Below are 14,759 nucleotides of genomic sequence, written 5' to 3' on the forward strand. Positions count from 1 at the left end.
GGCTTTAAGGTAGATGCAGAAAAAAAAGCATTCTTCATGTTAGGGCAGAGGAACAAGTTTGAGCTATCATTCACATGCACATTGTAGATACAGTACGTAACAGCATCGCCAGCTAACTGAGTTAACAGGATGTCCGAAAGTTAAACACAAACATGAGGAGTGATTTTTTTTTTCCTTCCCAGTATTATCAAAATTCCAGAAGCTGGAAGGAAGGAATGGTGTATGTTAACAGGACTGTTTATTTACTTTTCAGATTGGTATTGCCACTCAACCTCATGATTTGAAAGAATGCATGAATATGAATGAGTGAATGAGAGGGGAGAGTGATTAAAAGAGAGTGAGAGGGTGAGACATATCAAGACTGGGAAGGATGTAAAGGGGCGACATAGCTCAGGAGGTAAGACCGATTGTCTGGCAGTCGGAGGGTTGCCGGTTCGCCCACTCCCTGGGCGTGTCGAAGTGTCCTTGAGCAAGACACCTAACCCCTAACTGCTCTGGCGAATGAGAGGCATCAATTGTAAAGCGCTTTGGATGAAAGCGCTGTATAAATGCAGTCCATTTACCATATAAATGCAGTCCATGTAAAGAGCCAGAGATGGAAAGACAGGGAGGGATGGAGAGAGAGATGCAGGCGGCCTGGAGCCTTTCAGCTTTGTCTTGTATGAATCACTGTGAATCTGACGTGCCGGACGTTGCGTGTCTGCGATGCAGATCCTGCACGTGTGGGTCTTTGGCAGTCCTGATGCGGCTACAGTTGTCAGTAATCTGTGCCAGCTGATCATAGGGGGGTGTGATGAAATGGTCCCGTGTATTTCCTTAAAGCCCCGACCGTAAATATTTGCTTGCGACTGGACGGCCGAGAATCCCGGAGGAAGCGCCTAGGCGGACATAAATCCAGCGCTCATGCAGGAGTCAGGGAATGGCGGGGGGGGGATCTAGTGCAATGCTGGAGAGCTCCGGAGGGTTAGAAAAACTGCGCCTTTCCCGTAACTTGGAGCACGTGCGAATATGCCATAAAGTGCAATCGAGAAGTTCGCCTGGAAAAACAAAAACACGAGCATGCGCTTGAACCCGACCGACCTCGCGTTCGTCCGTGCGGGCGCCGATATGACGCTTGGCTCCGGCCGGTCTCTCAGAGAGAGAGCCGCGGAGACGGTCCGGCACAAAAAGCGGCCAGCGCTTCCCCTCCCTCGACACCCGTGAAAAAAACGGGAGAGGCGCAGTAATTCCCGCTCGCGTGAAAGCCGGTCCCGGAGGAGCCCGAGTCCGGCTCGGTTCTGTCACTGGCAGCGCAGTCACCCTGAACCCCAGCGCCCCTTTGACCCGTCGCCAGCTTGGGCCCGCTCCATCGCTACTGTCTGTCGCCTGTCTCTGCAGCAGCAGTGGGATGGAACAGGGACAGTCTGAGTTTGGTAAAGGCTAAAACCCGCTCCATCGCTACTGTCTGTCGCCTGTCTCTGCAGCAGCAGTGGGACTGAACAGGGACAGTCTGGTAAAGGCTAAAACCCGCTCCATCGCTACTGTCTGTCGCCTGTCTCTGCAGCAGCAGTGGGACGGAACAGGGACAGTCTGGTAAAGGCTAAAACCCGCTCCATCGCTACTGTCTGTCGCCTGTCTCTGCAGCAGCAGTGGGACGGAACAGGGACAGTCTGGTAAAGGCTAAAACCCGCTCCATCGCTACTGTCTGTCGCCTGTCTCTGCAGCAGCAGCGGGACGGAACAGGGACAGTCTGGTAAAGGCTAAACCCGCTCCATCGCTACTGTCTGTCGCCTGTCTCTGCAGCAGCAGGGGACGGAACAGGGACAGTCTGGTAAAGGCTAAAACCGCTCCATCGCTACGTCTGTCGCCTGTCCTGCAGCAGCAGCGGGGACGGAACAGGGACAGTCTGGTAAAGGCTAAAACCGTCCATCGTACTGTCGTCGCCTGTCTCTGCAGCAGCAGTGGGACGGAACAGGGACAGTCTGGTAAAGGCTAAAACCCGCTCCATCGCTACTGTCTGTCGCCTGTCTCTGCAGCAGCAGTGGGACGGAACAGGGACAGTCTGAGTTTGGTAGAGGCTAAAACCTGAAATATTTGCAGAACAAATTGAGGGCAAAAATGTAATCTGGGCATTTTCAGAAAATGCTTTCGGCCAATCCAATAGAATGGCACATCTGATAATAATAGAAATGGGCTCTCTAGCTGGCAATGTAGCATAATGGTTAACTTGGCTAGTGACTGAAAGGTGGTAGTTTTAATTCCCAGGTGGGATGCTGCTGTTGTAGTACTTTTGAGTAAAGTACTTACCCTGCATTTCTTCCATAAAAATATTTACCGGTATGAATGGATTGTATGTGAAAAGACTATAAGTTTTGTATGTCACTCTGGATGCCAAAAATGCCTAAAATGTAAGGACAAATGTATTTAAAAACACACCAGAGGTGGATACACAACATTCCCAGAATTATTATTTTATTTAGTAGTTTTTATTTAACTATTTAATACTGCAGCCTTTTTAAACTGTAGTTTTGTTGTTGTGCTACACATCTGCAGTAGATCTATGCCTGTTGTTAACCATTCATGTACACAAATTCAACTTGCCAAGTTTGTTTGTGTAAGAAATGAAAGCTCTTCATGGGGGGCGGTAATGGAAAATGAATACCAGAAGCTTGTTAGAGGAAGCAATAGACTAAATGTGTTTATTTTCCTTAAATATTTGCCGCGCAGGCTGTAACCCTGGATAAACGTTTGTCTCGTGGCTTGCTGTGATGTACTGTACCCACCGGGTTATGTAAACCTTTCCATGAATGATCTCTTCCTATATAAGTGAGAATACTTCGCATGACAGTGTAATCTCTTATGGGAATATATGGCGGCAAGCCCACTGAAATGGGCTTTCTAAAAAAACGTTTCGAGAGTTGCTCAACGTCTTCCCGTCCAAACATTTGGCAGAGGAGGGTAATACTTGAGATTATCTGAAGATAGCAGAGGTTAAGAGGAGCTTCCCATTCTTAAATTAATTGAGACAGACCCGTAGATGGTTTCGGGTGATTTACGAGAGATCGTGGCAGATCCTCCATTTCCTGTTGATGGTTGTGATTAATGTGCCTTCACTGGCCGTCAGTGGTCCCAGTCAATGTGCCTGACCTGCCTCCATGACCTCCTGATAAGCTGGAGCAGCAGCTCTTTGACTCTACACATTTTCCAGTGCTTCCTACCGCACTCTTGTTTGAGGCTTGTGTATATGAATGCATGTGATACTGACTTAAGTGGGGATTTGTTTAGAGAAGTACCCCCCCACCAAAAAAACATATTGCTTTTCCATCAGTCAGTAGCACAGATAAAGGAGAAGTCGAAATTTCAGTTAAAATATTAGTAGTTTAAACCCTCCCCAGTCATCCGAACCCCCTGTGCAGACATATGGATCTCGTCCCAGCCGCTTGATCTATGGTTTGAAGTGTCTTACAGAACTTGGGGGACGGGGAGAGGAAGCTCTGGGTCTTTAGGCCTGAAAAACCAGATTTCAACTGAGAACGCAGTATCTGAGAGGTTATACCCATATCCCTCCCCTCCCATAGAAAAGAGCCCCTTAAAGATCTGACTAATGGTTCTGAATGAAAAGTGGGTCAATGGCATTCTGTGATTTTCCTAAGACTTGTCTCTCTTGTTTTGGGTGTGCTGCTCTGAGCACCGTTGGTGTGACTGCACTGGGCCCACGGTAGCTAGGCCCGCCCCTTACAGGAGCGGGGTGTTGATATCCGTCCTACGAGAAGGTCGGTAACTCCCCGCGTCGGGTTCCCGGGGTGACAGTAGAACCTGGCAGTGACATTAGCACTCCTTCCAACCTCTGGCTCCACTAGTCGCCTCCCATGTGCTCTCTCACCAGCCATAAAAAGATTTACTTTACTGCATAGTATAAAGTAGGTCTTATTCGCTGGAGAAGCAACCCTTGTTAAATCCGCCCTAATTCCTGCGGACTCAGAGCTGAGGCAGGGCCCGGCGGGAGGACGGCAGTGTCGGCACACGCAGTCGCCATTAATTTTACCGGCTGCCAGTGGTCTGAAGGCCCTCGGCCCAGACAGGATCACAGAAGCCCGAAACCCTTGAGCTTTGGTTTGAAACTCACTCCCTTGACCGACCTAGCCTGACTGTTACCTCCTCCAGTGTGGCTGTTCTGCTCTAGAGACTGAGAACCACGCTGCAGTTTGTCTCCAGAGAGGAAGTTGTTTTCTTTTGCTCCTACCTCCATTCTCTCTCTCTCTCTCTCTCTCATTCTTTCCCTTCCCCTCTTCTCCCTTTGCCCCATTCTCTCTTTGACTCTGTCTCTCATTCCTTCTCCTTTTCCCATCACCTCTCTCTATCTCTCTCTGAAAGGCTTGTTTGTATTGCTCCCTGAGGCGTTAAGCGTGGGATTCTTCAGTTGGAGGTGATGAAGTGGGGACACACGCTCTGGCAGAGGCCCCAGCATTGGGCTGTCTGGGAGGTGTGTTTGGAGTGAAAGGGGGGATTTGAGGGTTGTGCAGGAAACGAGCAGCTGCTCTGTGGAACTAACTACTACCCCCACCCCCAACATCCCAACATGCTACCATCTGGGCCCCCCATCAATACAGTGGCAGGAGTCACAGGGAATACGGGTGAATGCAGGCCCCACTCCCCCTCCCCCCCACCCTGTCTGTCTGCAGACCCTTTTCCCCAGCCGAGTAGACCCCCCAAGAGTAGAAATGCAGGAGAAGAGGAATGAGGACCTACTTTGCAGGTGATCTACCACATCCTGAGTTTGGCCTGAGTCACGGGCTCATTACCCTTTCAACAGTGCTGATTTCCAGAAATGCCAGGAAGAGTCTCTCAGAGCTACCACGGACAATATACAGCGTGTGCATGTGGATCGCCTATGTTTTGAATACAATGAACTGGATGGATTTTAGTTTATTTGCATTAATATTCCATGGAGATTGAGGTGAAAAAAACTATAATTTTTGTGGTAAGGGAGAACTTTCTGTAAGGAATTATGAACTGTGTGATTTGCGAAACTCTCACGTTTCCTGGCAGTGATAATTTTTCTCATAATTTTTCTCATAATTCAGGAATTATGGAACGGTGTAGATCAGACAATTTAAGCACTACTCTGTTCAGAATTTATTATTTTTTTGTTCCCTGTATATGTTTTTGATTGCCTATGACTTTCTGCTGGACTGGGATGTCCAGTGTGGTTCACAAACTGTGTGTCTGTGTGTGTGTGTATGTGTGTGTGAGAGAGAGAGAGCGAGAGAGAAAGAGAGAATCCCTTTCTATCTCTCTCTCCGGGAGAGTGAATAAAATGAAGCCCAAAGATGGGCATATATAATGAAATAATGGCCCTGCGGCCAGGTCTCTTCCTCCTCCTCTTCCTCCTGCGGCCAGCTTTGGCCTCCGCTTCAGAGTCCAGGAAATGACGGCTGCGGCTTTCCTCAGACAGACTAGCTGTCTGACCTCTTGTGCCTTAGAGCAGCTGCCCCCACCCCCCCAAAACTGATCAGGACCTACTGACCCCATTTGAATTCAACATTGCACAAGATGCAGAGCATGCGCATACAGGTGTTGCAGCAATAGGGTTAAAAATACGTTAATTTCATAACTGAATATGCTGCAACACTCTACATTTCTAGAGTTTGGGTGGATCCCAGAAAATGCTGATACAGTTTTGGGGAACCACTGCCCTTAGGCTCAGTGCCCTGGGTGGGGCTTTTCCCGCACGTCCTCTGTGCGTGCACTGTCTGCCATTGCAGGGGTATGCACTGCGGGATGATGGCCTTTGTGGCGGTCAGCGAGCCGCTGTAGCGCTAGCATCGGGCCGTTAGCGTGAGGGTCAGGGCGTCGACAGTTATTTCTCTGCCCCAGCGGCTCCGATCGCTGTGCCCTCGGATTCCCCAGTTTGACCTCTGACCCCAGCGGGAACGGGAAGTCCTTTGAAAGGAAGAGCACAGAGAACCAAATCAGTCTCCCTCAAACTGTTTCCCCTTTTCTGTGTACATTATTACACAACATGAAAAGGGGGGAGTTGGGTATGTCAGAAATTAAAAAAAAAAGTATTACAGACAGGACGGCGGTGTTCTTGTTATTGCTATTAGATGAGAATAGTCCAGTGGAATCCTGGAAAGTGGCCAAGTGGTCAGAGAGAGACCAACAAGCCACCTCAGTCTAAAATTAACCTTCTGAAAGATTTCTACCTCTGTTCTTTCTTTCAGAGAGACAGAAATTAAACAAAAAGCTGGCCAGGATTTCTGTGACCATAAGATACATAAGGCCTTCACAAACGAGTGTTAGTGGCCGGTTATGTGCTTTTTGAATAATCTTCAACGGCCATACATACAATATATTTTAAAGATTTTTGACAACAAGAAAACAACAAAACAACAAGATTTTTAACAAGAAAAGGCAATACCTTGTATGACTTTTTAATTCTTCCAACAGACAAACTTTAGTTTAAAAAAGTGTAGTCCCACTCATCCAAAGATGGCCACACAATTCAAACGGGCTTTTTTATAGGTATCAGTATTTCTCTGTTGTAAATACAAAAGACGTCCTTTAGCACTGGGGCCTAAGCAGATGAGCAGGGGGGATTCTCTTGGACGTTCTTGTTTTGTTTCCGCTCTTGTGTTTTTGCCATTCTTCTTCTGAATGGACTACAGGTCTGTGCCTCATGTCGTCTGCAACTCTGGCACCAGGGTTTGCATTCCGAATGCAGATAAACCGCTCTGCACTCGCTCACTCCGGCCCTGAGAGGTACCGAGACAATAAAACGAGATCTGCTTCCTGCAAGGGGAACAGCGGCGTCTTAAACTGCCCGACGGGGGGAAGGAAGAAGCATTTGAGGTTTCGTTTTTGTATCCTTGCATGTGCTTTTCTTACCAAAGCTAATACTGAATTTAAAAATGATTTCATGCATCCCCATTTTTTATTTTTTTTTATTTTACTCGCTAGAAATGCGTATATGAGAATAGCTAGACAACAATGGAAAAACCATGAAAATAGCTACTTTCAAATGTTGCAAGATAAACAAATTGCCATTTAATATATTCTTTTGTGAGGCAGCCATTTTTCTCCTGTGTAGTCCTGAGAGATATTTGGCCCTTCGGACCCAATTACGAAACAACATGCCAGGGTTAAATGGATGGCGGTTGGTTCTACTGTAAGTGAAGTGCATTATTCCCTCTCTAGTGCACGGTCTAAAACGCAGCGAGGCTTAATTGCTTCCCCTTGGTTTCCTGGAGGGACCTGCAGGCTTGAAGCTCATTACGACAGAGTTATGTCACCGCGCTGATGGAATGGAACGCACTCATTTCCTTTTATTAACCCCACTATAACGAGATTTCACTTTCTAGCACACTTTCTTTACTTTCTTTTAGGCGTTCATTTAAATTCATCTTAACCTGCGGGATAACTTCTCGTCCTGGTATGGGGGTTATTGTTTGTTCGAAAAGAACCGACCAGAACTAAGGTTGGACTTAAATCAACAGTTTGAATATAATATGTGATTCTTTATCTTTCATTATTTTCAAATGTTTACAGTTGGTTCTAAGTCAGAATACCCAAAGAGAATAATAACTGAATCCAGTCATTTGGAATAAACAACAAGCGCATGAATGTAGTCCACATGCTTTTAATTATTTGTTTGACGCGTGGGTCTCTTTGTTTGTTTTGGCATTTGTTTGTGAACATATTTTGTCAGTTTGTTCTGTGACATTTCACAGATGTGAGTTCATTCAAACACATACTTTAAAAGCACAATAAAAAGTCTGTAAATTATTCCTTTTCTCTTCCTCTTTCTACTCTCGACCACACACACATACACCCAAATACAAACACATAGTCATGTCAACCTAAGAACGCTCTACTGGCACTAATACTCACACATCAAATAAATATGTCACCCATTTCCTTTTCTTTCCAATAATTATTTTGGTTTTTGTCTCACTGGTCACTGCCCCCAAGCTGTGACAGGCAAATGCGTCCCTCACTGATAGCAAAATGCTGTTTCTCTCCTCCCCAAGAGTGATGTTTTTTTTTAAAGTCAAATTTGGGGCATTTCAGATGAATCTAGTGATTTGGGGGAACAGGTGTTCTCCCTGATGTGTTAATCACTTATAGTGAGAAAGTGCAGTTCTTTCTCAAACCTTCTCAAGTTGAGTGTGAGCACAGTCTGTAACCAAGGCTATTCTCAATCAGTCTGTGCGTTTTCTCACTTCTCTGCTTTGTGTCAGTTGCATTACATTACAGTACAGGCATTTAGCAGACTCTTATCCAGATCATATACTGAAGCAATGCAGGTTGAGTACGACCTGGGAGTCAAACCAGTGACCTTTAAATTACCAGACCAGGTCCTCACCCATTATACTGCACCGCCGCCCCCACAGTTGGATAATCTCATGATTGTACACAGGGGTTGTGTTGCACTTTTCCTTTGCATCCCAATAGGTAATGTACATAGTTTCATTTCTTTGTAGCCAGATGTGGAGTTTTATTGGGTTTTTGCTTTATACTATGATGCAATATTTATGTTTATGGCCTGAAATGTCCGGTGTGTCCTCTGTCAGTTAATTCACACCGTGCTGCATATTGACTTTTTTTTGGAATGTTAATTTATCTTCTTTTAAGGATTTCATTTTGTTTCGGAGTCTTCATCCTCTTTCTCCCTGCCAGCCAAATGAAATGGCTGCAGTCTTTCATAGTGCAGTGCATTAAACCCAACTGCGAAAGACTCCTGTCCAGACAGTGCCAGCTACAAAAAAAAAAAAAAAATTCCAGGAATAAAAATTAAATTTAATACAGCATTTGAGCTCTTATGCTGTAAGCAAAACAGTATCCATGTAATACAACTGGGCTTTCAGTCAACTTTGACTTAAGCCCCTTAAAGACAAAGAGAACATACAGCACTTGCAGCAGGTCTATGACTGTGCAACCTCTCACAGGTTGAAGAAAAGAAAACGCTATACCAGAGATAACTCTAACAGTTTTAAAAAGCTTGTATGTATGTAATTTGCATCAAAAAGCAAACATTTATGGCTGTTCGTCATTTGATGTGGGTAAAAGCGTATTTTTATGCTCAGGTTTCTTTTTTTTTACACAGGGGTGACTGCTATTGGCTGACCTTCCCGTGTTTGGGTAGGAAATGAGTGTGTCTTGGCTTGCGGCCACAGCGCTTTTGGCAGGGGCTCACCTCCATAAAGAGCAGGAGCGTGAAAGACACAGGTCCGACTTCTCCGCCGCTTTTCGACTCTCGCACCTCTGGAGACCCGGGGGGGGGGAGGGGGGAGGAAACGGCGAGCGATGATTAAAGCGATGGGACGGGCGAGCCTGTTAATACCCCCTAATGTAACACAGAGGACCCAGCACCCCACTCGTCATGCTCTCCCACCTTCACAGGGTGTTGGGCTATGGATTTATTCTCCGCAAACCCTTCTTTTATGATGCAGCAAAGAGCTTTTAATGTTGTTTCATTTAATAAATCATCCCTCGGTGAAAGACTGGAGTACTTTGCGTGGATGTTTTATTGTTTGGACGTGTTCCGCCCCGGGAGTGTGTGTGCCAGCTATGGGGGAGAAAAAAAACAAGGGGTTGAGAGAGAGAGAGAGAGAGGGAGAGAAAGAGAAGAAGGTGAGGAGACATGAAATACGGAGAGGGAGGGAGGGAGAGACGCGGCACGTTCCTCGCGGTGCGGTGGAGTGGTCATGCGGGGATACTTGCGGCTGCGGAGCTGAGTGCATTGTGGGTCCTCAGACGCAGAGACAGACGGGAGGCAGCGGATTGCGGCCAGCTCACCCAGCCCAGAGGAGCTGGAAGCTTCAAAAGGAATTACCTGTGTTAATATGCTGGAGACTTTCTGATTTCTGCCTTTGTGTGTGAACTGTGCACGTTCACATAAACATGAATATATTTATGTGTACATGTGCATATGTGTTTATCAGGTGTGTGTGTGTGTTTGGGCGCATGCATGTATCTGTTCTGAATTTTTATATATTTTCCTGTGTGTTCCTGTGTGAATAATTCCTACAAACCGCTGTGACTTTGATTAGTCTGTATAACTGTGACCGTTTGTCTTGTTTGGCCAGCCTGTCCTCCTGGTACATATAAGCCCGAGGGCTCACCTGGAGGGCTGGGTACCTGTATCCCCTGCCCTGATGAGCACCACACCTCCCAGCCTGGCAGCACCTCCACCAAAGACTGCGTCTGCAAACCTGGGTACAGCCCAGCGGGCAAGACCTGTGAGGGTATGACCAGACCTCTACAGCTTTAAACACACCCACGCATGCACAAACACACACACACACGCACGCGCACACACACACATACACACATACACACATACATACACACACTCACATACACACACATGCATACACGCTCGCACACAAACACACACACACACACGCGCACACACACACATAGCTATAGTGAACAAGCACCATTGTAGCATTATATTGGTATCATCCCTATTGCAATACCGATCATTCATTCTGTTTGTACTTGGAAGTGCAGCAGTTTCCCAGTGTAAAAACACATGTACTCACCCAAGGGAGAGACTACAGGAGTCTTGTCTTCTCCTGGAGTCCTTTGTTTCTGTGAGATGAATAAAAGACTGGCTGTAATACAAAACAAGCAGCAGAGCATGAGTGTATGAGAGATCAGCAGCTGTGTAGTCTACTGAGCCTCTGATCCCTGGGGATATTGGATTTGTTGTATTTCCACAAGCTGTAATTTTCCACCTTCATGCACACTTCCAGGAACATTAATTTTCCAATCAGAAGAACGTCCACATAAGCAGAACTGTCTGTCAGACAGATTTGCCTTTGTGTGTGTGTGTGTGTGTGTGTGTATGTGTCTGTGTAAATGAGTTTCCTCACGTTTTCAATAGCGTGTACATATATGTGTTTTTGCCTGTGTGTGTGTGTGTGTGTCTGTGTAAATGTGCTTGCATGCGGGTGTACATGTATGTGTGTTTGCCTGTGTATTAGCGTGTGTGTGTTAATTATGCTAATCTTTCATTTGGTTTCCTCATTTCAAGTGGTTCACTGCCCAGAGATTTACCCACCAGAAAATGGCTTCTTCATCCAGAATGCGTGCAACAACCACTTCAACGCTGCCTGTGGGATTCGCTGTAAGCCTGGGTTCGACTTGGTGGGCAGCAGCATCCGCCTGTGCCAGCCCAACGGTGGCTGGTCGGGCTCAGAGCCCAGCTGCAGAGGTGAGAGATGCGTGTGTGCATGTGCGTGTGCATGTACGCTACATGGCCAAAAGTATGTGGACACCTGACATCCAACATCTCATCTAAAATTGTGGGCATTCATATAGAGTATGGAATCTCCACCCTTCTGGGAAGGCTTTATACCTGATGGAGCATTGCTGCTTGGATTTGCTTCCATTCAGCCAGAAGAGCATTAGTGAGGCCGGGCACTGATTGGGCGATTAGGCCTGGCTCACAGTTGGCTTTCCAATTGATCCCAAAGGTGTTGGATGGGGTTGAGGTCAGGGCTCTGGGCAGGCTAGTCAAGTTCTTCCACACTGTTCTTGACAAAACCATTTCTATATGGACCTTTCTGTTTGCCCGGGGGCATTGTCATGCTGAAACAGACTAGGCCTTTCTCAAACTGTTGGGGAAGCACAGAATCGTCTAGAATGCAATTGTATTGTTTAACATTAAGATTAGCCTTCACTGGATCCAAGGAGCCTACTCGAAACCATGAAAAACAGCCCAAGACCAAGGGGTGTGCTAATACTTTTGGTCACATAGGGTATATACAAACAGTAATACACATATACATACATATGTAAATCTTTAGGAACAGGTATTTGGTTAGGAAGATATTCTTTAGCCTTTACAGCAGCAGCTTTACAAGCAGCTAATACCTGTACACGTCAGCCAGACTGACATGCTTCGTATTAGCTGCTTTGCATTATAAATAGCAGATGAACACTTTAAAAATCTACACATGATCCAGGTGATCCAGGTGATGTTAAAAATATGTTTGGTCCTAATGGAATTGCCCTCATATACTTTCCTTTCATTTTTAAATACCGATTTATATAAATACAGACACATGTTTGATGACAATTATAAGGTAATCTACTGATCTTTTTCCAGAGAATAACTTTAAGCAGTCATTAAAGCTAACTTTAGCTTGCCTGTACATGCAGTGTAATTTGATCACAGCATGATCTTTATAAACCACATGGACCTCGGGAAGCTCTTCAAAGTTCTCCAGAGCTGTAGTCTCTTCAGATGTTTTTAGAGGTTTTCGTGCCCACATAAACATTTATGTGGTACAACGGCTTGTTAGTTGTTTTTATTTCCCTTTTGAGCGTACTGTTGTGATAAGGCCTGTTAAATCAAACAGAAAGTTTCACTTTATTTGTCTGTACGCACCGTCTGAGTATATTGCTTTCGCATGTGTTTAGACTGAACCCGAAGCAAACAACTCACAGCTACTGCGAAACTGCCGCCTTGTGCCGACAGCTGGAGAACACCCCGATCCGTCTGTCTCCCTCAGCCCGAGACTAGCAACATGCCCCCCCCGCGCCCCCTCACACCCCCCGATTCTGAATCTCTCGCACCCGCTCTGCGTCACTGCCACTGAGCACCTCCCACACAGAGGGGAGGGGAACCCAAAATCTGAGTTTTGCTGGTGCAGACCACAGGCTAACAAGGCCCAGCCATAGATCATGGATATTTTTGAGTTTTATTTTAAAATAAATTATAGGTCCTACTTGAATTCGCGCTTCCTCTTTCCTTTCTCTTACACGCACAGGCAGCTGTGCACAAGAGGCCCAGCCTTCCTCAGATCAGTCTCTCTTTCTCTCTCTCTCTCGCTCTATTTCTCTCTTTCCCTCTCTGTTTATTGTGGTTTTACTCTCCCTTAAATCCATTTTTGAGGAGAAAAACAAACATATATAATGAATAATGCAGGCATATTATTTTCAGTTGGAAAACGTCAGATCTTTTTTTGCCTTCTCTGCAATGACGAAGTTAAACCCACTGCTGCCCTAACGGATCTGACCCCGCACACGTGTGCTCCCTCCCCTTTGTGTCTCTCTGCTTCAGTCCGCACGTGTCCCCCGCTCTCTCCACCTCGGCACGGGCGCATAAACTGCACGGAGGGCAGCGCCTCCTACAAAACGAGGTGCGAAGTGCGCTGTGCCGCGGGGTACAAGCTGGAGGGCAGCACGCGGCTCACCTGCCAGGCCAACGCCCAGTGGAGCGGGACCCAACCTCGGTGTGTGGGTAAGCCTGCTGCACCCTTCACTCATCCCCAAACCCCACTCAACCCAAATCACACTCACCCCGAACCCCACTCACCCAAAACCCCCAAACCCCAAAGCACCCTCACCCCAAACCCCACTCAAACCCCAACCACCACTCACCCCAAACCCCACTCAACCCAAACCACACTCACCCCCAAACCCCACTCAACCCAAACCACACTCACTCACCCCCAAACCCCACTCACCTCAAACTCCATTCACCCCCAAACCCCACTCACCCCCAAAACTCACTCACCAACACCCGACTCACCCCAAACCCCACTCACCAAACACAGTGGGTATCCATCTTCACCCCCCTTCCCTGTTCAAACTTTCACCCTCTGTACGCCCTCTCAAACACCCCTAATCCTGAACACTCCCTCTCCCCAGCTCTTTGCTGCACCCTAAGCCCCACTCCCACCTCCTACCTAATTTCTAAAGCTTTTGTCAAAGTAACAACCTGTGGTGTACTTTATGTCAAAGGTTAGAAATCATTACTGGATTCATCCCACTACTCCAGATATGAGAAAGTACAGCAGTTACTGAACATATGGTCTGGATTTGACTACAGTGGCAGTAAATCACTTCACAGAAAGAGTTATAGCTTCTCTCTCATAACAACAGGTCACTGTGTCTGTCTCTGTCAGACACTCAGGGAGAACACGGTAGGTCAGGGAGGGCCAAGGGGAGTGAAGGGCATGAGCATGCGCACATGCACACACACACACACACACACGCACACACGCACGCAGTCACATACAAAGCATGTCCCTCTTTCTTTAACTCTCACTCTCTCTCTCTCACACACACACACACGCACAATCACATACAAAGCATGTCCCTTTTTCTTTCTCACTCTTTCTTTCTAATTCTCTTTATCAGTCTCTCTCTCACACACGCATACAAACGCACACACTCTCATACACATCACTAGCAGACACTCAACGGACACCCACTTGAAAGAGGAAAGGGTAGGAGAAAGCATTTACCCTCAAAGCTCTGGCCATTTTGTTAGACGGTTACAGTACATGAGTCACTGGCCTCTATTTAAAAGTTGCAGACGTCTGCTCACTCCTCAGAAGGCGGCTTTCATAGCTGTTTATCACCTGGAATCTCAGCTTTTGGACTGAATTGCGTTCTGTTTGTACAAAAGTCTGGATTTTGTTGGATTCGTTGCTACTCTTGGTCCTGCAGGCAGTTTTGGGCGTAATTTCTTTTCGACAAGGGCATATGAAAATATTTTTTGAAAGTTTTGGGTGAAATACCAACACTCTTATAATCAACTTCTGTTTTGATCCTCTATATCCCCAGTACAGTCCAATACACAGAAAGTGATTCAGTAAAAAATGATTGATTGATCTGATTGGAAAGTCCATTTACCTAGTTTCTGCAAGTGGCCTGTGATAAAACTTAGAGTACATTCATTAATAACTTAATGGCTTGCTAATTTTAAGAAGTTTACATGTTGTTTAGACTTATTAATTTATTTTACAATTCCTCTAGAA

The 14,759-nt window shown here is 46.3% G+C and overlaps 1 protein-coding gene across 4 annotated transcripts in view; it reads left to right on the top strand.

Moving 5' to 3' along the window:
• svep1 (sushi, von Willebrand factor type A, EGF and pentraxin domain containing 1) overlaps positions 1 to 14,759 on the top strand; it is a 75,720-nt gene that overhangs the window by 22,903 nt on the left and 38,058 nt on the right. For 3 of the 4 annotated variants that reach the window (XM_064343725.1, XM_064343723.1, XM_064343724.1), the window contains exons 6-8: positions 10,068 to 10,226; positions 11,021 to 11,200; positions 13,055 to 13,234. In XM_064343725.1, coding sequence (XP_064199795.1) covers positions 10,068 to 10,226; positions 11,021 to 11,200; positions 13,055 to 13,234 — 519 coding nt within the window. Of the gene's footprint in view, positions 1 to 10,067; positions 10,227 to 11,020; positions 11,201 to 13,054; positions 13,235 to 14,759 lie in introns of those variants that run through there. The other variant, XM_064343726.1, reaches the window with a different exon arrangement.

Source organism: Anguilla rostrata, chromosome 7 (genome assembly GCF_018555375.3).
Source record: "Anguilla rostrata isolate EN2019 chromosome 7, ASM1855537v3, whole genome shotgun sequence".
NCBI lineage: Eukaryota > Metazoa > Chordata > Actinopteri > Anguilliformes > Anguillidae > Anguilla > Anguilla rostrata.